This window comes from Mustela nigripes, chromosome 5, assembly GCF_022355385.1.
Source record: "Mustela nigripes isolate SB6536 chromosome 5, MUSNIG.SB6536, whole genome shotgun sequence".
In the NCBI taxonomy this organism is placed as follows: Eukaryota; Metazoa; Chordata; class Mammalia; order Carnivora; family Mustelidae; genus Mustela; species Mustela nigripes.
The window spans coordinates 408,798-432,599 of record NC_081561.1 but is presented as its reverse complement, the minus strand read 5'-3'; the positions used below and the strand labels follow the sequence as shown (position 1 = coordinate 432,599).

General features: G+C 36.3%; 1 protein-coding gene across 5 annotated transcripts in view; it reads left to right on the top strand.

Annotated features, from left to right (window-relative positions):
• EXOC2 (exocyst complex component 2) overlaps positions 1 to 23,405 on the top strand; it is a 286,884-nt gene extending 263,479 nt beyond the window's left edge. For 4 of the 5 annotated variants that reach the window (XM_059399325.1, XM_059399324.1, XM_059399327.1 and 1 more), the window contains 4 exons: positions 185 to 307; positions 17,791 to 17,852; positions 20,240 to 20,299; positions 22,022 to 23,405. In XM_059399325.1, the coding sequence (XP_059255308.1) occupies positions 185 to 307; positions 17,791 to 17,852; positions 20,240 to 20,299; positions 22,022 to 22,115 (339 nt within the window). In that variant the 3' untranslated portion in view covers positions 22,116 to 23,405. The remainder of the gene's footprint in view (positions 1 to 184; positions 308 to 17,790; positions 17,853 to 20,239; positions 20,300 to 22,021) is intronic. The other variant, XM_059399328.1, reaches the window with a different exon arrangement.
• The last annotated feature ends 397 nt before the right edge of the window (positions 23,406 to 23,802 follow it).

Sequence of the window (23,802 nt, the reverse complement as noted above, 5' to 3'; positions counted from 1 at the left end):
GCATGAATCACTTAATACAACTTAAGTATATCTTCCTTTCATTCATAATTATGATCCTTTAAAAATATGACTTAGAAGACCTTTGAGTTATTTTGTTTTGTGCATTTCTTTGTTTTTAACAAATTCAAGTTAGGAAATGTTCCCGTAATGCACTATTTCTTCTTACCTTAAACCCTTCCATCAGGTGTTCACTATTTCCAAAGAATTGGTACCTCGAGTTCTATCCAAGGTGGTCGAAGCAGTTTCCGAAGAGCTGAGTCGACTAATGCAGTGTGTTTCATCCTTTAGCAAAAATGGAGCATTACAGGTACCAAAATAATTCAGTTCCATGTTGAACTTTTATTTCATTTAAAACATACAAATATAGTTTTAGTCATCAATCTTATGATATACAGACAGGTTTGGAGGTTGTTTTTTATGTATCTGCTGATTTATCATCTGTCATCATATCTTTTATATAAGCCATACCCCATTCATTGTCTAAAAGTTTTAGAGTGTCTGTTTCTTTAGAATAGAGCAAGACCTTAATGACTCTTGTGAAATTATCTGAATGCAGATTCCTTCTAAAGTTTGTGATTTTTTTTTTAAGTTTATCACTGTCTTCACTAAATTCAGTTTCAACAGGAAATTTTTAGCGACTTAATAAATCTTAAAAATTGGTTTGAAACCAATCAGGGCAGTTTTCATAAACAGTCCCTTTGTACTCATAATCCATTGGTTTATGTTATAGTTATTAAAATTACATAATTATAACAACAAATGTAACTTCTATAAACCAGATACTTCTTAGTATGTATATAACCAAATTGAAAGCATCCAGGATATGCACCAATATGGCAGATTTACCTGGTACCTGTGAACTGCAGTGATCCTAGAGCATTGCAAATGTATTTTTTAAAAGTACTGACAGTTTTGCTATAGTGGCTGAGGAAGTTTCTCTCAGGCCATCTTCCTACCGATAACAACTATAATCTTGAATACTGTAGAAAAATAAAAAGTATAAAAACAAAAACCTAAAGATACTGGAGAATGACCATTAGTGAGTGATTTTGAAGAAATGGCACTTGAGGAATTTTTCACTTTTTACATCTTTTAGCCTGAAGGAAGGCCAAGGGATGACTACAACTTCACAAAACCTGCTATCTTTTTGGCTTGAGGAAGAATCACAATTATAGGAAAGCAAGGTGTTCCAGAGATCAGAAAGCAAAAGCAACAAATTTTGTGTATATACTGCCTAAATCACCAGTGACCCCTGAACTCCACATGGGTGGTCAAATTCTACTTCAACCAGATCAGTTAGGCTAGAAGAAAAGAAGTAAGAATTGAAGTGCTGCCCAACAGCCAAGAGTTTTCCATTTGAGGCCAAATAAGATAATTCCTTGCTAAAAAAAAAAACAAAAAAAAAAAACAAAGATCAGTCTTTTTCAGGGGCATATTATAGAATCCAGAGTCTTCATACATAATACTTAAAGTGTCCAAGAAAGAATCCAAACTTACATAAAGTGCACAAACAAAATAAAATGGGAAAATATGACCCACTCTCAATTAAAAAAAAAAAAAATCAACTGAGACCAATCTTGAGGTGACACAGATGTTGGATTTTGAAGACAAGGGCTTTAAAGCAACTGCATTCAGTGATGTTAAAAAAGAGACTGTTCATGCTCATAATGAATGAATAGTTAGGAAATCTCAGCAGAAAAACCAAAAAAAGGGAACTAAATGGAAATTCTGGAATGGAAAAATACAATATATGAATTTTTTGAAGTCTACTAGATGTGAATAAAAGCAGATTAGGCAGGATAAAAGAGAAAGTCATTGAACTTGTAAATCAACAGAAGTTACCCAATATGAAGAAGAGAGGAAAGAAACACTGGGAAAAAAATAAATAGAACTTCAGAGACCTGGGACAATGTCAAAAAGTCTGGCATACATGTAATTTGATTTCCAGAAGAGTCAGAATGGCTAATCAGTACATGAAAGCATGGTCAGCATCATTTGTTATCAGAGAAATGAAAATTAACACTATAATAATATGCCATTGCACATCTACCAGAATGAAGAAAATTAAAAGCTTAAATACCAAGTGTTGGCAAGACTGAAAAGAAACTAGAGGTCTTAGGTGTAAATACCCAGTAGTGCAATTGCAGGGTCATAGCGTAGCTCTATCTCAATTTTTTGAGGAGATTATGCTGAATGAAATGAGTCAAGCAGAGAAAGTCAATTATCATATGGTTTTACTTACTTGTGGAACATAAGGAATAACATGGAGGACACTAGGAGAAGGAAAGGAAAAGTGAATTGGGGGAAAACCGGAGGGGGAGATGAACCACGAGAGACTGTGGACTCTGAAAACAAACAGGGTTTTAGAGGGGAGGGGTTGGGGGGGTTGGGTGAGCCTGGTGGTAGGAATTAAGGAGGGCATGTATGTGTGGTACATAAACAATGAGTCTTGGAACACTGAAAAACTAAAATTTAAAAAAAAAAAAAAAAACTAGAGGTCTTGCGCATTGCTGAAAGTGTAAAATAGTACAGTGACAAGAAAAGCCCTTGCAACAAAACAAAACAAAACTAAAAACACCTAAAAATACTGTATGACCCAGCCATTCCAATCCTAGGTATTTAACCAAGAGGACTAAAAACATAATGACCAAAAGTTGGAAACAGCCCAGGAATTGATCAGTAGAATAAACTGTGACATGTTCATATAACCAAATATAATTCAGCATTAAAGAGGACAGATTACTGGTACCACCTGGATTAATCTCAGGAGCATTCAGCTGAGTTAAGGAAGGTTTACACAAAAGCTCACATACTGTATGGTTTTCACTTACATGAAATTCTCGAACAGATAAAACTATCTATGAAGGAAAACGTCTCAGGATAGTGTTTTTCTCTGAATGTTTGAGATTAAATAGGGAGGAGCCTAATGGCCAAATTCTCTCAAAGCTAGCAGGGAAGGGCTGGGAAGAGATATCAGATTTAGCTGGAGAACTTCTTTGTATATACATGTCCATGAGACTATTGGCCTCCTAGGACTTGGACAGTCGTTTCTATTTTGGAAAAGTTCAGATATATCTAACGCCCACCCCATTTTAGCCTCTCCCATTGAGAATCGCTGTTAGGCTATTTTCTTTTGAGCAAATAACTTAGAGGTATTACAGGTTAACCTGCAATAATTACTCACATAAGAGCCAGTGCGTTGGGACACCTGGGTGGCTCAGTCGGTTTAAACATCAGTCTTCAGCTCAGGTCATGATCCCAGGGTTCTGGGATCGAGTCCTATATATCCAGCTCCTTGCTCAGCGGGGAGCCTGCTTCTCCCTGTCTGCCTCTCCCCCTGCTTGTGCTCTCTTTCTCTCTGACAAATAAACTATATAAAATCTTGAAGAAAAAAAACAAAAGGGCCAGTGCCTTCCTGAGAGCCAGTTTAGAGAGGAGTGCGATGATAGTTTGGTGATTTTAGCTCATATTTTAACATGACATTTTCTGGTGTACAATTCTATGTGTATTTTATAAATAACGACAGCTTTTATAGTTGACATAAGTCATAGATTAATTAAAACACCTATTACTTTGAATAAAATTTGGGCACGAAGATTAGTTTTACAGTGATGTAATCTTTCTATAGCATTCAACTAGAAGTTCTACCTAGGGGTATCTGAGTGGCTCAGTCATTAAGTGTCTGCCTTCCACTCAGGTCATGATCCCAGGGTCCTGGGATCAAGCCTCACATTGGGCTCCCTGCACAGCAGGAAGCCTGCTTCTCCCTCTCCCACCCCCACTCCTGCTCGCTCATGTGTCTCTCTCTGTCAAATAAATAAAATCTTTTAAAAAAAGGAAACTTCTACCTTACTCTTTCTTTTTTGATACTCTCTGTGTAGATCTATTTCTATATATACTACAGTATAAATAATAGAGACAAACTGCCATGTATATGCTTTTACTTACACACTATTTTTTATGCTTCTAAGGCACTGAAAAATGAAACGAAACAACTGCTTTCCAAACAGAAAAAGTTTCACTGTATTGGTTATAGAATTTCTAATTAACTCTTATTTAAAACACCTGCCATTGTTTAATGTTTTATGCATTCATGGAGAAGAAATGTTGTCTCTTTGAATAATCTCCTGAGCAGCACACATATGGTGGGTATACCAGTTCAAAGGTAGAGAATGTATGCTGTGGGTTTCCTCATTCATTCAGAAGCTCTGAAGACAATTGATCTGTATGTAAAGTCTCACTTTTTCAAGCTTGCAAGAAGTTTAAGCTTTAGGTTACCTTTTTTTATTCTTAAAAGTTTTATGCAGCTGTAACTTATCCACCATAGAGTGTTGACTATAAGGTAAAAAGTGTACACAGTTCAATGTTGTTGTTGTTTTTACTATGCTGACAAGAGTTGTGCAGTCATCAACACAGTCACCTTTAGAATATTGTACCTTAAGAAGAAACCTTGGTCCCATTAACAGCCACTCTCCATTGTCCTTCTAACCTCCCTTCCCAGACACAAACAAGCAGTATTCTGCTTTCTGTCTTTATGACTTTTTTTCATTTTTTTCTTTTCTTTTTTCTTCTTTTCTTTTCTTTTTTCTTCTTTTCTTTTCTTTTTTCTTTTCTTTCTCCCTTAATCTCTCTCTCCTTTCCTCCCTTCCTTCCTTCCTTTTAAATATTTTATTTATCTGAGAGAGAGAAAAAGAAAAAGCATGAGCAGGGGAAGGGGCAGAGGGAAAGGGAGAGCTGAGCCTGAAGCCTGAAGCCCAGTGCCAGACTCCATGCCAGGCCCCTGAGATCATGACCTGAACAGAAGTCAGGTGCTTAACTGACTGAGCCACCCAGATGCCCCTTCATGACTTTTCTGTCCCTATGATTTGCCTATTCCAAAACTTTCATATAACTGGAAGCATATGGATATGGGTTTTTGTGACTGGCTGCTTTTACTTATTAGCATAATATTTTCAAGGTTCATATAGGTTGTAGCATGTACCGGTACATTCCTTTGATGATTTCTTTTGATGATTAGGTAATATTACATTGTATTTTCTTTTTTTTTTTTTTCTTTTGATGATTGGGTAATATTTCTTTTGATGACTGGGTAATATTTCATTGTATTTTCTTCTTTTTTTTCTTTTGATGATTGGGTAATATTTCTTTTGATGACTGGGTAATATTTCATTGTATAAATATACCACAGTTTCTTTATCTGCTTCTCATTTGGTGGACATTCATGTCATTTCTACTTTTTACCTAATAAGACCATTCACATAAAAATTTTTATATGTTTTAATTTCTCTTGGGTATGTACTTAGAAGGGGAATTCCTAGATCAAATGGCTACCCATTGTCTAATCTTTTTTTTTCCTGATTTAATTTAATTTTATTTTTTTCAGTGTTCCAAAATTCATTGCTTATGCACCACACCCAGTGCTTCATGCAATACATGCCCTCCATAATACCCACCACCAGGCTCACCCAACCTCCCACCTTCCTCCCCTCCCAAATCCTGTTTGTTTCTCAGAACCCATAGTCTGTCATGGTTTGTCTCTCACTCCGATTTCCCCCAAATCACTTCTCCTCTCCATCTCCCAATGTCCTCCGTGTTATTCCTTATGCTCCACAAGTAAGTGAAGCCATATGATAATTGACTTTCTCTGCTTAACTTATTTCACTCAGCATAATCTCTTCCAGTCCCATCCATTATGATAAAAAGTTGGGTATTCATCCTTTCTGATGGAGGCATAATACTCCATTGTATATCTGGACCATATCTTCTTTATCCATTCATCTGTTGAAGGGCATCTTGGTTTTTTTCCACAGTTCGGTGACTGTGGCCATTGGTACTATGAACATTGGGGTACAGATGGCCCTTATTTTCACTACATCTGTATCTTAGGGGTTAACACCCAGTGGTGCAATAGCAGGGTCATACATTAGCTCTGTTTCTAATTTCTTAAGGAATCTCCACATCCTCTCCAACACTTCCTGTTTATTATCTTGTTAATTTTGGCCATTCTAACTGGTGTAAGGTGGTATTCCATTGTGGTTTGGATTTGAATCTCCCTGATGGCTAACGATAATGAATATTTTTTATGTGTCTGCTAGCCATTTGTATGTCTTTGTATCTCTTCTTTGGATGAGTGTCTGTTCATGTCTTCTGCCCATTTTTTGATATGATTATCTGTTTTTGGATGTTTGAGGAGTTCTTTTTAGATCTTGGATATCAGCCCTTTGTCTGTAGTGTCATTTGTGAATATCTTCTCCCACTCCATGGGTTGCCTTATTGTTTGTTGACTGTTTGCTTTGCTGTGCAGGAACTTTTCATCTTGATGAAGTCCCAAATATTCATTTTTGCTTTTGTTTTCCTTTGCCTTTGGAGATATGTCTTGAAAGAATTTGCTGTGGCCGGTGTCGAAGAGGTTACTGCCTATGTTCTTCTCTAGGATTTTGGTAGATTCCTGCCTCACATTGAGGTCTTTTATCCATTTCAAGTTTATCTTTGTATATGATGTAAGAGAATGTTTGAGTTTCATTCTTCTACACATAGCTGTCCAATTTTCCCAGCACCATTTATTGAAGAGATTTTTCCACTGAATATTTTTTCCTGCTTTGTTGAAGATTATTTGGCCATAAGTTGAGGGTCCATATCTGGGCTCTCTACTCTGTTCCACTGGTCTGTGTGTCTCTTTTTGTGCCAGTACCATGCTGTCGTGGTGATCACAGCTTTGTAGTAAAGCTTGAAATCAGACAACATGATGCCCCTAGTTTTGTTTTTCTTTTTCAACATTTCCTTAACAATTTGGAGTCTCTTCTGTTTCCATACAAATTTTAGGATTGTTTGTTCCAGGTCTTTGAAAAATGCCAGTGGAATTTTGATCGAGATGGCATTGAAATTATAGATTACTCTAGGCAGTATAGACATTTTAACAATGTTTATTCTTCCAATCTATGAGCATGGCATCTTTTTGTGTCTTCTTCAATTTCTTTCATGAGTGTTCTGTAGTTTCTCAAGTACAGATCCAGGTATCTTGTGTTCTTGGTGCTATAGTAAATGGGATCAATTCTCTAATTTCCATTTCTATATTTTCATTGTTAGTGCATAAGAATACAACTGATTTCTGTACATTGATTTTATTTCCTGCCACATTACTGAATTGCTGTATGAGTTCTAGTCATTTGGGGGTGGAGTCTTCTGGTTTTCCATATAAAGTATCATGTCATCTGCGAAGAGAGTTTGACTTCTTCTTTGCCAATTTGAATACCTTTCATTTCTTTTCGTTGTCTGATTGCTGTTGCTAGGACTTCTAGTACTATGTTGAACTACAGTGGTGAGCGTGAACATCCTTGAGTTCCTGATCTCAAAGGGAAGGCTGTCAGCTTTTCCCCATTGAGGATGATACTCACTGTGGGTTTTTCATAGGTAGATTTTATGAAGTTGAAGAATGTTCCCTCTATCCCTATGTATTTGAAGGGTTTTAATCAGGAACAGATGCTGTATCTTGTCAAATGCTTTTTCTTCATCAATTGAGAGGACCATATGGGTCTTCTCTTACCTCTTACTGATTTGTTTCGTCACATCGCTTGATTTGCGAATGTTGAACCACCCCTGCATCCCATGGATAAATCCCACTTGGTCATGGTGGATAACCTTTTTGATGTCCTGTTGGCTCCTATTAGCTAGGATCTTGTTGAGAATCTTGGCATCCATATTCATCAGGGATATTGCTCTGAAATTCTCCTTTTTGATAGGGTCCTTGTCTGGTTTGGGAATTCAGGGTAATGCTGGCTTCCTAAAAAGAGTCTGGAAGTTTTCCTTCTGCTTCAGTTTTTTGAAACAGCTTTAGGAGAATAGGTATTATTTCTTCTTTGAATGTTTGGTTGAATTCCCCAGAGAATCCATCAGGTCCTGAGCTTTGTTTTTTTTGGGAGATTTTTGATCACTGCTTCAATCTCATTACTAGATATTGGTCTATTCAGGTTGTCATTTTCTTCCTGATAGAGTTTTGGAAGTTCATAAGTTTCCAGGAATGCATCCATTTCATTTAGGTTGCTGAATTTCTTGGCAAATAGCTGCTGATAATAATTTCCAATGATTGTTTCTATTTCCTTGGTATTAATCTTGATCTCTCCATTTTCATTCATAATTTCAATTAATTTTGGTCTTCTGTCTTTTCTTTTGGATTAGTTTGGCCAGTGGTTTATCAGTCTTACTGATTCTTTTAAAAAACCAGCTTCTAGTTTCGGTTATGTGTTCTGTTGTCTCTCTAGTTTCTATCTAATTGATCTCTGCTCTAATCTTATTTTCCTTCTCGTGCATTGGGTTGGACTAATTTGTTGTTGATTTTCCAGATCTTTAAGGTATAAGGAGAGCTGGTGTATTCTGGATTTTTCCATTTTTTTTGAGGGAGGCTTGGATGGCTATGTATTTCCCCCTTAGGACCGCCTTTGCCATATCCCATAGGTTTTGGACCGAAGTGTCTTCATTCTCAACTGGTTTCTATGAATTTTTTAAGTTCTTCTTTGATTTCCTGATTAATCCAAGCATTCTTAAGCAAGGTGGTCCTTAGCCTCCAGGTGTTTGAATTCCTTCCAAACTTTTTCTTGTGGTTGAGTTCCAGTTCTCAGGAATATGCAGGGAATAATATCAATCTTTTGCATCAGTTGAGTCCTGATTTGTGACCCAGTATGTGGTCTATTCTGGAGAAAGTTCCATGTGCACTTGAGAAGAATGAGTATTCTGTTGCTTTAGGGTGGAATGTTCTGTATGTATCTATGCGGTCCATCTGGTCCAATGTGTCTTTCAGTGCCCTTGTTTCTTATTGATTTTCTACTTGGATCATCTATTACTGAGAGTAACAGGATCCTCTGCTATTAAATGTGTTCATATCAGTATGACTCTTTATCTTGACAGTTGTCTTATGTAGTTCGCTGCTCCCGCATTGGGGGCATAAATATTTACAATTGTTGGATCTTCTTAGTGGATAGACCCTTTAAGAATGATGTAGTGTCCTTCTGTATCTCTGACTACAGTCTTTAGTTTAAAATCTAATTTATCTGATATAAAAATCACTACCCCAGCTTTCTTTTGAGACCCATTGGCATGAAAGATGCTTCTCTATCCCTTTACTTTCAGTCTGGATGTATCTTTAGGTTCCAAATGGGTTTGTGTAGACAGTGTATAGATGGGTCCTGTCGTTTTATCCAATCTGCAACCCTGTGTCATTTTTATGGGAGCATTTAAGACATTCACATTGAGAGTGATTATTGAAAGATACATTTTTACTGACATCATGTTGCCTGTGAAGTCCTTGTTTATATAGATTTTCTCCATAAATTTCTGTTCTATGTCACTCTTGGGTTCTTTCTTCATTTATAGAACCCCCCCCCCCATGATATTTCTTGTATTGCTGGCTTGGTGGTCACATACTCTTTTGAACCTTGCTGGTCTTGGTAGCTCTTTACCTCACTATCCATTTTGAGTGTCAGCCTTGCTGGATAAAGTATTCTTGGCTGCATATTCTTCTCATTTAGTGCCCTGAATATGTCTTGCTAGCCCTATCTGCCTTGCGTGGTTTCTGTGGACAGGTGTGATGTTATTCTGTTGGATCTTCCTCTGTACATAAGGAATCTCTTCCCTCTAGCTGCCCTCAGGAGCTCTTTTCTAAAATTATGACTCATCAGTGTCACAGTCAAGTGCCTTGAGGTTTTCTAGATTCATTGATCTTGGGGTGATCTTTCTGTGAAACTCTAGGACACGAATGCTGGTTCCATTCCCCAGTTTGGGAAAATTTTTATCAAGAATTTGTTCAACTCTATGTTCTAGTCTTCTTTCTTTCTCCACCCCCTCAGGGATCCCAATAATTCTGATGTTGGAATGTTTTGTGGCATCATTTATTTCCCTAATTCTGTTTTCATCGTTTCGCCTCCTTCTGATCCTTTTTCTCTATCAGTTTGTCCTCTAGATCACTAATTCTGTCTTCTGCCTTGGTTACCCTAGCTGTTAGAGAAGTTAGATTATATTAGATTGGATCTCATTTGGTAGCATTTTTAACTTCTTCCTGGGTGGTTTTCACTTCTTCCCTGAGAGTTTCTATGTTGTCACTAATGGTTTTCTCCAACCTAGCCATTGCCTGGATAATTCTTACCCTGAATTCACTTTCCGACATACTGTTATGTCCATATATCCACAGTCTCTGAATTTTTCCTCTGTTGGGTGTTCCTCCCCCTAGTCACTTTGGTGAGAGGTGGTTGAGGGGATGTATAGCTGAATATATCAATTGCGATCTAGGCAAGGTGCACCCTGGAACACTTCTGAGCTATCGGAAGTCACCACAGCATCACCTGCCTATTTGGGTTTCTGTGAGCAATAGTCACATGGCCCTTGGTTACTGATTAGCTGCAACAGGGTGACCACTAAAAGGAATACCTGTTCAGCCCAGCCTGTATTCAAAGAATCTGTCCAGCACAAATCTTTCCTGATCTCTTCCTTGGGTTGGTGAGCAAGTTCTTTTTTTTTTTTTTTTTTTTTTTTAAAAGATTTTATCTATTTATCTCAGAGAGAGAGGGAGAGAGCGAGCGCAGGCAGACAGAATGGCAGGCAGAGGCAGAGGGAGAAGCAGACTCCCTGCTGAGCAAGGAGCCCGATGTGGGACTCGATCCCAGGACGCTGGGATCATGACCTGAGCTGAAGGCACCTGCTTAACCAACTGAGCCACCCAGGCATCCGGGTGAGCAAGTTCTTAATTGGGGTGTTGTATCACCCTCATCGAAAGCACCCAACTCAAATTTCCATGCTTAATGTTTTGATGAAGTGCCAGACTGATATTAAACTGACTGTTCCATTTTACTTTCTATATATATATAGCCATATATAAAAATTCCAGTTTCTCCACATCCTCACCAATACTTGTTACTATCTGTCTTACTGATACTAGCCATTTTAGTGTGTGTGAAGTGGTATCTCATTCTTTGGGTTGTTTTTTACTTTTATGAAGCTATAGGTGACAGCACATACAAAGTTTTTAATTTTGATGAAGTCTAATTTATCAGTTTTTTTCTTTTGTTGCTTTTAAGTTTTTATTTTAATTCCAGTATAGTAACATGCAATGTTACATTGGTTTCAGATGTACAATGCAGTGATTCAGCACTTCCATACAAAAGCCCACTGCTTATGATCACAAGTGCACTCTTTAATCCCCATCACCTATTTAAACTTCCCTCACCTCCTCCCCTCTGGTAACCAACAGTCTGTTCTCTCTACATAAGAGTCTATTTCTTGGTTTTTTTTTTCCTCTTTTATTTTCTTTGCTCCTTTGTTTGTTTCTTAAATTCCACATATGATTGAAATCCTATGGCATTTGTCTTTCTCTGACTTATTTCACTTTGTGTTATACTCTCTAGCTCTACCTATGTCATTGCAGATGGCAAGATATCATTCATTTTTATGACTGAATAATACTCCAGTGTGTGTGTGTGTGTGTGTGTGTGAGACATCTTTTTTATCTGTCGTCAATTGGTGGACACTTTGGCTACTTCTGTAATTTGGCTATTTTTAAAATAATGCCACAAAAACATAGGGGTACACTTATCCTTTTATTAGTATCTTTGTATTCTTTGGTAAATACCTAATAGTGCAATTACTGGATCATAGGGGAGTTCTATTTTTAACTTTTTGAAGAACCTCTCTGCTGCTTTCCGTAATCTTGCCATCGTTGCAAGAAGGTTTGTTTTCTGTATCTGTTGTTTCTTGTGTTGTTGATTTTAGCTATTCTGGTGTGAGATGATATCTCCTTGTGAGGTTTTGATTTCTACTTCCCTGATGATGAGTGATGTTAAGTATGTTTTCATGTGCCTATTGCCCATATCTATGTCTTCTTTGGAAAAATGTTCATGTCTTTTGCCCATTTTTTAATTAGATTATTTGGTATTTGGCTGTTGAGTTGTATAAGTTGTATAAGGTATAAGAAAATGGTCCACTTTTATGCTTTTGCATGTTTCTGTCCAGTTTCCTCAACATGATTTGTTGAAGAGACTTTTTCTCATTGGATATTCTTTTCTGCTTTGTTGAATATTAAACAGACCATATAGATGTGGGGTTTTTCTTGGGTGTTTTATTCTTTTCTGTGAGCTACATTATCTGTTTTTATGCCAGTACCATACTGTTTTGACCACTATAGCTTTGTAATATAACTTGAAGTCCTGAATTGTGATGCCTCCAGCTTTCTTGTTTTTAAGGATTGCTTTGACTTTTTTAGGTATTTTTTTATTCCATACAAATCTTAGGATTGTTTGTTCTAGCTCTGTGAAAAATACTATTGGTATTTTGATAGGGATTGCATTAAATGTGAAGATTGCTTTGGATAGTATAAATGTTTTAACAATTTTTGTTCTTCCAATCAATGAGCATAGAATGTATTTCCATTTCTTTGTGTCATCTTCAGTTTCTTATGTCATTGTTCTATAGTTTTAGGAGTATAGGTCTTTCATCTCTTTGGTTAAGTTTATTCTTAGGTATCTTATTATTTTAGGTGCAGTTGTAAATGGTATCAATTATTTAATTTCTCTTTCTGCTGCTTCATTATCAGTATATAGAAATGCAACAGATTTATGTTCCTTGATTTTGTACCCTGCCACTTTACTGAATTCGTGAGTTCTAGCAGTTTTGTGATGAAATTTTTCAGGTTTTCTAAATATAGTATCGTATCATCTGCAAATGGTGAAATTTTTATTTCTTCCTTACAGATTTAAATTACTTTTATTTCTTTTTGTTGTCTGATTGCTCTGGCTAGGACTTCCAGTAATATGTTGAATGAAAGTTGTGAGAGTCAACATCCTTGTCTTGTTCCTGACCTTAGAGGAAAAGTTCTCAAATTTTTCCTCCTTGATGGTGATGTTAGCTGTGGGTTTTTCATATATGGCCTTTATTATGTTGAGATATGTTCCTTGTAAACCTGCTTTGTTGAGGGTTTTTATCATGAATGGAAATTGCACTTTGTCACTTGCTTTTTCTATATGTCTATATGTTCTTTTTTTATATGTCTATATGTTCTTTTTCTATTTGGTTCTTATCCTTTCTCTTATTGATGTTTTGTATCATGTTAATTGATTTGCAAATACTGAACCACCCTGGCAACCCAGGAATGAATTTCACTTGATCATCGTGAATGACTTTTTTAAGGTATTGTTGGATTCTGTTTGCCAGTATTTTCTTGTAGATTTTTATGTGTGTTCATTGGAGATATTGGCCTGTAGTTCTCCTTAGTCATGTCTTTATCTTATGTTGGTTTAAAGGTAATGGTGGCCTCATAAATGAATTTGGAAATTTCCTTCCTTTTCTGTTTTTTAGAATTGTCTGAGAAGAATAGGTATGAACTCTTCTTTAAATGTTTGGTAGAATTCATCTGTGAAGCCAACTGGTATTGCTTTTTAGGAGTTGTTTCAGTTTTGGTAGTTTCTGCTTCTAGGAATTTATCCATTTCTTTAAGGTTGTCCAATTTGTTGGCATATAGTTTTTTCATAATATTTCATTATAATTGTTTGTATTTCTGTGCTGTTGGTTATTTCTTGTTTCATTTGTGATGTTATTTATTTGAGTCCTTTCTCTTTTTTTGTCTATAAGTCTGTTTTATTGATTTTTTCAAAGAACCAGCTCCTGGTGTCATTGACCTGTTCATTTTCTTTCTTTCTTTCTTTCTTTTTTTTTTTTTTTTTTTTTTTAGTTTCCATATTATTCTTTTCTGCTCTAGTCTTTATTATTTCCTTCCTTCTGCTGGTTTTAGGTTTTGTTTGTTGTCCTTTTTCAAGTTCCTTTAGGGTAGATAGGTTGGTTTGTTTTTGTTTTTGTTTTGCTGTTGTTGTTACTGTTTTTTTTTTTCATTTTTAAATGTTGTTTTATTTCTCAGTATTCCAGATTAATTGTTTACGCACCACACCCAGTGTTCCATGCAATATGTGCCCTCCTTAATACCCACCACCAGGTTCTCCCAACCCCCCACCCTCTCCCCTCCAAAACCCTCAGTTTGTTTCTCAGAGTCCAGTCTCTCATGGTTCATCTCCCACTCTAATACATTTTTTTTCCTTTTTTTTTGTTTTGTTTAAATATATATTTTTTTACATTTCTTTTTTTAATTAATTTATTTTCAGAAAAAGTATTCATTATTTTTTCACCACACCCAGTGCTCCATGCAATCCGTTCCCTCTATAATACCCAACACCTGGTACCCCAACCTCCCACCCCCCTGCCACTTCAAACCCCTCAGATTGTTTTTCAGAGTCCATAGTCTCTCATGATTCACCTCCCCTTCCAATTTACCCCAACTCCCTTCTCCTAACACCCCCTGTCCTCCATGATATGTGTTATGCTCCACAAATTAGTGAAACCATATGATAATTGACTCTCTCTGCTTGACTTATTTCACTCAGCATAATCTCTTCCAGTCCCGTCCATGCTGCTACAAAAGTTGGGTATTCATCCTTTCTGATGGAGGCATAATACTCCATAGTGTATATGGACCACATTTTCCTTATCCATTCGTCAGTTGAAGGGCATCTTGGTTCTTTCCACAGTTTGGTGACCGTGGCCATTGCTGCTATAAACATTGGGGTACAGATGGCCCTTCTTTTCATGACATCTGTATCTTTGGGGTAAATACCCAGGAGTGCAATGGCAGAGTCATAGGGAAGTTCTATTTTTAATTTTTTTAATATGATTGTCTGTTTTGTGTGTGTTGAGTTTGAGGAGTTCTTTATAGATTCTGGATATCAACCTTTTGATTGGAGCATTTAGTCCATTTATATTCAAGTAATTATTGATAGATATGTATTTATTGACATTTTATTGTTTTGTGGTTGTTTTTTTGAAGATTTTATCTGACCCTTTCTTCTTTCTTTCATGGTTTGGTGGTTTTCTTTAGTGATGTAATTGGATTTCTTTCTCTTTATTCTTTGCACATTTATTAGTGCTTTTTGGTTTGTGGTTACCAATATGTTTATATAACATCTTGTGCATATACCAGTTTATACTGAGATGATGGTTGTTCAAGTTTGAACCTATTCCTTACTCTTTCCCTCCCCGCATTTTAGGCATATGATGTCATACGTCACATCCTTTTTTTTTTTTTTTTTAATGAGTTCATTGACTTCATTTTTTACAGAATTATTTATTTTTACTGCTTTCGTGTTTCCTACCTTCATACTGCCATTTTTGGTCTCTCCTTTCCATTCAGAGTCTCCTTAACTATTTCTTGCATGGCTGGTTTAGTGGCTACGGACTCCTTCAGTTTTTCTTTGTCTGGGAAACTCCACATCTCTACTTCTATTCTGAATGATAGCCTTGCTGGGTAGAATATTGTTGGCTGAAGATTTTTCCTATTTTGCACTTGGCATATATCATGCCACTGTCTTTTGGCCTGCCACATTTCTCTCTCTCTCTTCTTTTAAGTTTTTATTTATTTATTAGAGAGAGAGAGCATGAGCAGAGGAAAGGGGCAGAAGGAGAAGCAGTCTCCCTGCAGAGCAGGGAGCCCAACACTGGCCTCAATCCCAGGACCCTGAGATCATGACCTGGGCAGAAGGCAGACAGTTAACTGCCTTCCCCACCCCAGGCCTGCCTCATTTCTGCTGAAAAAATCCCCTGCTAGCCTTATGGAGTTTCCCTTTTATGTTACTGTCTTCTTTTGTCTTGATGCTTTTAAATGTTTTCTCTTTATCACTGTATTTTGCCAGTTTAATTACAGCATATCTTGGCATGGTCTTCTTTTGTTGATTTTGTTTTGGGTTGTCTATGCTTCCTGGATCCGGATATCTGTTTCCCTCCCCAGATTAGGGAATTTTTCAGCTACTATGTCTTCAAATAAATTTTCTGCTCCCTTTTCTCTCTGTCTTCTTCTTGGTCTCATGTAATACAAATATTACTATGTTTGATGACATCTCTGAGTTCCCTAAGTCTATTCTTATTTTGCATAATTCCCTTCCTCTTTTTGTTCAGCTTGATTACTTTCCATTACTCTGTCTTCTTGGTCATTAATTCCTCTGCTTTTTCCAGCCTACTGTGCATTCCATCAGGCATGTTTCTAATCTTGTCTATTGTAGGATTTGTTTTCCTCATATGAGCTAGTCTTATCTCTCATCCTTCTTGGGAGCATCGATATATAGAATTATTATATCTTCTTGTCAGATTATCTTGTTAGACATACAGTTACTTATAACTGCAGCTCCTTCCCCACTGAAGCAGCCAAGATGTGTCTCCAAAAATACATCTAATTGGTTCTTTTTTATCTTTCAGTGCGGCCTTTTCCCTACCTTTAGTTGTAGAGCTTGTTCTGCCAGTCATTAGGTTAATTTCTGGGGTGTTTAGGATGATCTGATAGTTAATGTAGTTGCATTCATGTGATGAGGTAAGCCTAGGGTACTCCTACTCTGCTGCCGTCTTCCAATTCCCATGATCTTTAACACTCCAAGCTTTAGTTGTAAGAGCTCATGAAATTTGGGCCCTCTTACTTTCCAAGCCAATTGCTATGGAGATTTATTTTCCCTGTACACTTCCATGTGTGCTAGCCTGTTTCTCTTCTTTCTCTGTGGCCATGGTGACCACAATCTGTCTCCCAAACCACATCTCCATACTCCCTACCTTCTTCAATGTGGTCTCTTCCCTACTTTTATTTTTGGAGTTCGTTCTGCCAGTCTTCAGATCAATTTCTTGAGTATTTAGGATGATTTAATAGTTGCCTTGTTGTATTCGTGGAATAAGGTGAGCCTAGGGTTCTCCTACTCTGCTGACATCTTCCTCTCCTTCTTTTTTGCTTGTACTTTTGATGTCTAAGAAGGCTTGCCTAGCCTAACATCACAAAGATTTACTATTGTTTTCTTCTATGTATTTCATAGTTTTATCCCTTACATTTATGCCTATCATCCATTTTGAGTTTGGTTTTTGTGTTAAGGAAGGGATCCAAGTACAGTCTTTTTCATTTGGAAATCCAGTTGTCCCAGCACTATTTGTTGAAGAAATTGTTCTTTCCCCCATTGAATGGTCTCAGCACCCTTGTCAAAATCTGTTGATCGCAAGACTTATTTCTGGACACTCAGTTCTGTTCTACTATTCAGTTTTTGTCCAGTTAGCAGTGCCACACTGTCTTAATTACTATAGATTTATAAAAAGTTTATATCAGAAAGCATTTATCTGTGTTATTCATTTTCAGATGGTTTTGTCTGTTTGGATCAACTTGTCAATTTTCATAAAAAACAATCACCAAAGAAACAAAAGCCAGCTGTGATTTTAATAGACATTGTATTAAATCTGTAGAACTTTATTTTAACCTTTTAGAATAAAGTCAGTATGCCCAAAAGGGCATAGGTATAAGGAAGTAAGCCAGTGCATTTTCTTAAATCTGTTGCATGGACAATAATCCAGACACAGTGTTTCAAATTTTGCTTCTTCTCACAGGCAAACTAAAGGAAAGAATTACTGGTTAGGTAGTAAATATAGCTTTCTGGAAAATCCTTCCATAGGTTGAACCTTTTTATAACAAGATATCTGACTCCCTGCCTTCACATAGTCATATTTGACTCTAAGTTAATTTTCAGCAAAAGAATATTTTGTCATAGCTGATTTATTTGGAGTGTTTTAGAAAGTCTGTTCATAATTAAGAGTCACCATGACAGGTGGGGGATAGCTGCATGCCAGTGGTAATCTGTCAACCCTATCCCTGCAGTAAACAGGCTGGAGACTGTCCGTCCATCACTTGTTTCAATTTAATAATTGATGCAGTTCCCTAGGGTCACATTATCTTTTTCTCATGTTTAGGCACGCCTTGAAATCTGTGCTTTGAGGGATACTGTTGCTGTTCACCTGACACCTGAAAGCAAGTGAGATGCTAAATGTTTTGTTTTGAGTGCTTAAAATACATTAAAATACAATTATATGCAACTAAAGAACTGTTGAATACTACATCAAAAACTTATATGCTTATATATTATATGCTGGCTAACTGAACATATAAAAATAAAATAAAGCTTATTAGTCTATTAAATCCTTTGTAAGGATTAACTGATCAGACTGAACGCTCATGATTGTGATGTGATAAAGTTTATATTTGATTAATTTTTTAGCTGAAAAGCATAAAAAGCCAACAATTCCTAATACTGGTTCTTTGTAGCATAATGTAAAGGAAAAAAGACTTAATATGATTTTATGTTTTTCATTCAGTAAAATAAATCTTAATCTCATAAATGATATATCAGAGCATTACATACTTCTTGAAAAAAGGAGAAGAAAGATTGAGTCTTAATCTATTCATAGCAGACTCTGAGGGACAGTTTAAGCATTGTAAATATCAGCATAAGAGGAAGACTTGTGGTTTCTCTACAAAATTTTGTAGTGGAAATTTGATGATAATTTTTAGCTGTTTTGAATGAAAGTCAGGATTTCCTATCATCAGAATATCGGTAGGTGAACTAAAATATTACTAACTACTTACCTATACAAAATTGTTTACTCTATTGTCAAAGTACCTAGGAAATACTAGGTTATATTGCTAATGTGCCTGGTAATCCAAGTACCATACAAGTAAAATGTTTAAGGACACTTTGTTTGATATACTTACTCATTTCCAGCTTTCGATGATATGGCTTATGCCATCAGTTTTACTGTGTTTATTACATATGAAGAGACTTCTAATTTTTTTCCTAACGAATGAAGTTAGAGTCTATTCCGTTCATGATGGCTGACAAGAAGCCATTTCTAGATGGTTCCCATGTTAGTTATTTAGTCACACCTTTCCCATGCTTAATTTTTCTACATAAAATATTAAATAATGGGTGATAGAGGGCACTCCACTTAGTCCAAAGCTTATATGGGTGCATGCTTTGTGTAAGTACCTGGATATTTATTCCTATTAATTTAAACTTTCAGAGCCTAAGTTCCTCATCCATGAAAGAAAGATAATAAATACTCTCTAGGCAAAGTTTTGGGGGAAGTAAATTAGAAGATATGCCAAGTTGCCTTCTAAACTGTTGGTGCACTACAAATAATCAGTGATATCATCTTCATGATCATCATTGTTGTCATAGTGTAAAAATAAAGAATAGAATTAGATTTCTTTTGATTAATTGAGAAGAGGTTTAAGATGATAGGGGAGATAACAGCAAAGACTCTGCTCTACATCAGGAAAGAAGAAAGTCAGTTTTATATTGGAAAGGAAACTAAGTGTGCCCACACTTAGGCTATGCCCTATAACCTATCCCTTGTCCTAACTGGGAACAACTAAAGCTTTCCACTATCAGTTTTTTTAATCCATTTGGGACTTTGTAGTCTATTTGTTGCTGTGATATTTGCCCCTTGTTTGAGAAACATGCCCAAAAGTATGTTTGCTAGTATACTGATGAGGATCCATTTTTATAATACAAAATCAAAGACTACCTTAAAGTCAAGAATAATTACATTTATTTCTTTACCCTTAGACAACAAATTATAAAAGAATAAGAGAAGTTAAAAAATTATACATTAATGACCAGTATAAGTTATTACCAAATAATTTCCCTTAAAAGGCTTTTTATTTGATTCGGTAGCTTCTCTGGTACTTCCTACTTTAAAAAAGTTAAGCATACCAAGTTGGTGGGCTTTTTAAATTCACACCTTTTTAGGTTTTCATGAAAAGAAAGTATGTTAAATTAAAATCAGTCAATCTCCACTTATCCTACAAATTTTAAATATACTAATAATAATCCTATATTTATATTTAATTAATATAAGATATTGGCTGTAAATCAGGCCCTGTATATTTCAATACTATAAATGTCCCCATTTGTTTAATGATCATTAAAATCATCCCTATTTCTACTTCATTCCTTCCTTTCTTACCAGTTGCTTTAATAGTTCAGTTTTGTTTTGAAAAGACTTTTTCAAAATTGAACATGGTCACATTAAGCTCTCATGTACCATGAGTAGCATCCTTTTGTCAAAATCATTCTCTCTTTTAGCTTTTCAAGTTCTGTTTCATTTCCTAGTTGAGTTTTTTCTGACCCTACTCCTACAAGGCCTTCGCCTGGGAACTATACCCTGTACCCTCACTTTTACTTTTACTTTTTCTATTGTTTTTCACTTTTACTTTGTCTCATACATATTTCTACGTGCTTCACTGGCTTATACTGGTTTCTTTATATTTTAAGATATGCTTAAGAATTTTTAATGATGCTCTTTATTCCCCTTAGAAATATAAAATGTTTAATTTAAATGTTGCTTCTCTGTGTACCAGGTCTAGTTTTAAACAGGCTTTGGAAGCCCTGCCTCAGCTTTCAAGTGGAGCAGATAAAAAGTAAGTTCTGTATGCTGTTTTCAAGGTTTTGTTACCTAAAAGTACTTTTCGAATAGACGATGATTTGGACTTAAGGAAAAGCACTACTTAATAGCCCTTTATAGTATGCATTATGTTGGCTGTACCTGGCTTGTCTCCAGTGTGACAGAATAAGGTAAAATCTTTTCTCTCGGTTTACGGCAGTTTAGAAATTAGTTCTTGTTTTAAGTGACTAATACAGAAAACATTTTAAGAAAGTTTATTTTGACTCTGTAAACTATGTTATTGTCCTACATTTTTAAGAAGGTAATACTAAGAGAAATATAAAAAGCCAGTAAAATGCAGGACTTGATTTTTTTCCTTTGAGTAGCCCAGCAATGTACATTTTTCCTTTATATAATTTAAAGTCATAAAGTAAATTTGTACACATGACAAAATGAAATTGTTTATGTTTCACTAACTCTATGTTAATGGTCTTGACCAGAATTTAAACTCTGCTACTCATAAAACAGGAAATTCTGACCTGAGACAAAATGCAGGCCAGGCAAATTTCATAAAAGCTCAACCTACCCTCAACTGAGGTAGTGGAAACATTGTAGGTCTTTGCTTCTCCACTAACAATAACTGAAGTCCACCTGCCTTTGCATTTGGCTGCTTAGTCTACAGACATGAAAACCATGGTATAGGCTCTGTGATTTTGCATAGGTGAGTGTTATGAAAACTCAGAGGTCAGAGAGAACACGTGAGGCTGGGAAAATGTCACAAGGAGACAGTGTTCTAATTTTGAGCATTGTTAAACCCACGAAATAATCTTTTGACTCCAGTATCACTAAGCCCACTTCTTTCCTTCATCTGAACCAGATTACACATCAAACCAGTTAAAGTTAAATTACACATCAAACCAGTTAAAGAAAACAGTTATTAAGTACTAGTATAGTTTGCCCACTGAGTTAGAACTGACCTTGATTCTTCTGGTTCTTAATTCACCACTTCAGTTTACCTCTCTCCCAATATTTGTTCAAAACAAAAATGCAAAATAGGAGGAGCTAGACAACAGACCGGTAACTACCTACGAGTTAGAGAAAGGAGAAAGGTGGCCACAAAGGGGCAGCACAAGAGGATTTGGAGGGTGATAGAACTATTCTGTGTCCCTATTATGGCAATTAGGTTGCTAATATGTGTTTATCAGTATTCATAGAGCTGTATACCAAAAAGTACATTTTAGTATTTTTAAATTTTTAAAAAGTGAATGTAAAAAAGTACAAGCCCAAGCATTAAGATATTTTAGGAAGAAATCTAATTACTCTAGGGAAAGGAGATAGGTGGGAGATTTTTATATTATAAATATAGATATGTATATAAATACATAATCCTTTTGGGCGCCTGGGTGGCTCAGTGGGTTAAGCCGCTGCCTTAGGCTCAGGTCATGATCTCAGGGTCCTGGGATCGAGTTCCACATGGGGCTCTCTGCTCAGCAGGGAGCCTGCTTTTCTCTCTCTCTCTCTCTCTCTCTCTCTCTGCCTCTCCATCTACTTGTGATCTCTGTTAAAAAAAAAAATCTTAAATACATAATCCTTTTGACTAGCTCCTTTGACTAATTTACTTCTGTTATTAAGAATCAATAAGTAAATAACTTCAACAAGCAGAAGCTCAAGCTGAGCAGTTGCCTCCCCTGAATGTTTTCTTAAGTTGCTAGGCAACGTTCACTCTGCCAGGTTGTAAAATAGATTCTCCTCCCTACAGGTTACTGGAAGAGTTGCTGAACAAGTTCAAGAGTAGCATGCACTTGCAGCTCACCTGTTTCCAAGCTGCTTCTTCAACTATGATGAAAACATAAATACCGCCAAAAAAAAAAGGGCATTTGAAAGATAAAAAGTAATAATTGTTATCACTTTATTAAGTGCCCTAAAGGTATTAGCATACAAAGCATTAGGTTTGTACTCTTTCTCTTTTCCCCAAATTGGCGGCTTAGAAAGATGTTTGTATGTTTTATTTCAACCAAAATGACCCAGTTTGAAATGCCCAAGCAATAACTTGTTTTGTCATTTTTACAAATACCTCTAACTCTCCTAATTCAAGTGGAATTTTAGAAAATTTGCAGTTTGCCTAAGAAAATGTTATATTTGGTGTAAATTATTTGTGATCCAGATGTCCATGAGTTAACTTTGTGTCTTGCTGCCTCATTTTTATTTCTCACTGAGCTAATAAACATTAAACACCTTTCAGTGTAGGTTTTCTTTGTCCCACTCACTCCTAAAGTGTTTTTTTCATGTCAATGCATGCCTGCCCCTTAGGACCCATTTGTTACTGTGGTAGAGCTTAGATACCCCAATAGATGCTGGTGGAAATAGCTGCAGCCTTCACTGCCTCTTAAAGAACAAGCCAGGGCCCCTGGTGACAGCTGACACTCCTGCCCACCTCTGTTCACTCCTTCCCCTGCAGCAATTTCTTTTCTCTCCACTGCTCCTTACCATTTGAAGTATCTTGCTCAGTAGCTAAAAGAACATTGCTCTGGCGTAATCTGTGTTTTCTGAAGATTCAGACACTCCTCTCTTACCAGGCAGTAGGAGCTGCTGATGAAACTCATGCCATTTGTCCTACATTCGCTGCTGACTTCGTTTACCAGCATAGGCGCAGGGCACCATGACCTCTTTCAAAGGCAGCTTTCCCTACCTAATTTTACCATACCATTTACTCAGAAAACTGAGTAATTCTCTTACCCATTGGCTGTGTGTAGGATTCTCAAATTTTTCTATGGGTGTCATAGAATCCCTTGTTAAGGCTGAAATTAATATCTTTACTAATACAAGTAATTTTAGAGTACAAATCGCCAGATACAGTATCCATTATTTGGAATAAGTCAGTGTTGTTATGTTTATTCATTTGGTGTATGGGGGAAATCATAGTAACTGGAAGTTCTAATTTTGAGCATTGTTTAATTTTTACAAATGTGCTTGATAAAACTTACTAAGTAATACACAGAACATTGTCTCTCCTAAGCATGTTAACTATTGCACCTAACATGATGATGAACTAAATTACAAATCTACAGTCCTGGATGTTTGTATTATTTTAAATATTTACTACAGCGCATTTGTCCAATAAAGAATGTATCTTTAATACAAGATGTAATTTAGTTGTCATTTTTTTCTCAAGCGTCTTTATTTCTACATTTTCATTAGCTATATAATTTTTTATGTCTAGTTTTAATGTGCAAAATAATTACTTAAATTGTAGTTTACCTTATACATGTCTAATCATTGTCAGAAAGCACTTATCAGCTGTTCTGCTAATTCTCTACTTGTTGGGGGCTTACCATATGCTAGGCATTATACCAGATTACCTCATTTAGCCTCCCAATAGCCTTGTGACAACCTTATGAGCTAGAAGGTATTACGTCCATTTCACAGATTAGGAGGTCGGGGCTTAAGAAAGAGGTTGGTGGCTTTTAAGACCACCAGGGCAGGATGCGTCACTGAGAGTTGTCTAGCTTCATCACTCCTTAAATTACCCATGGCAGTTCT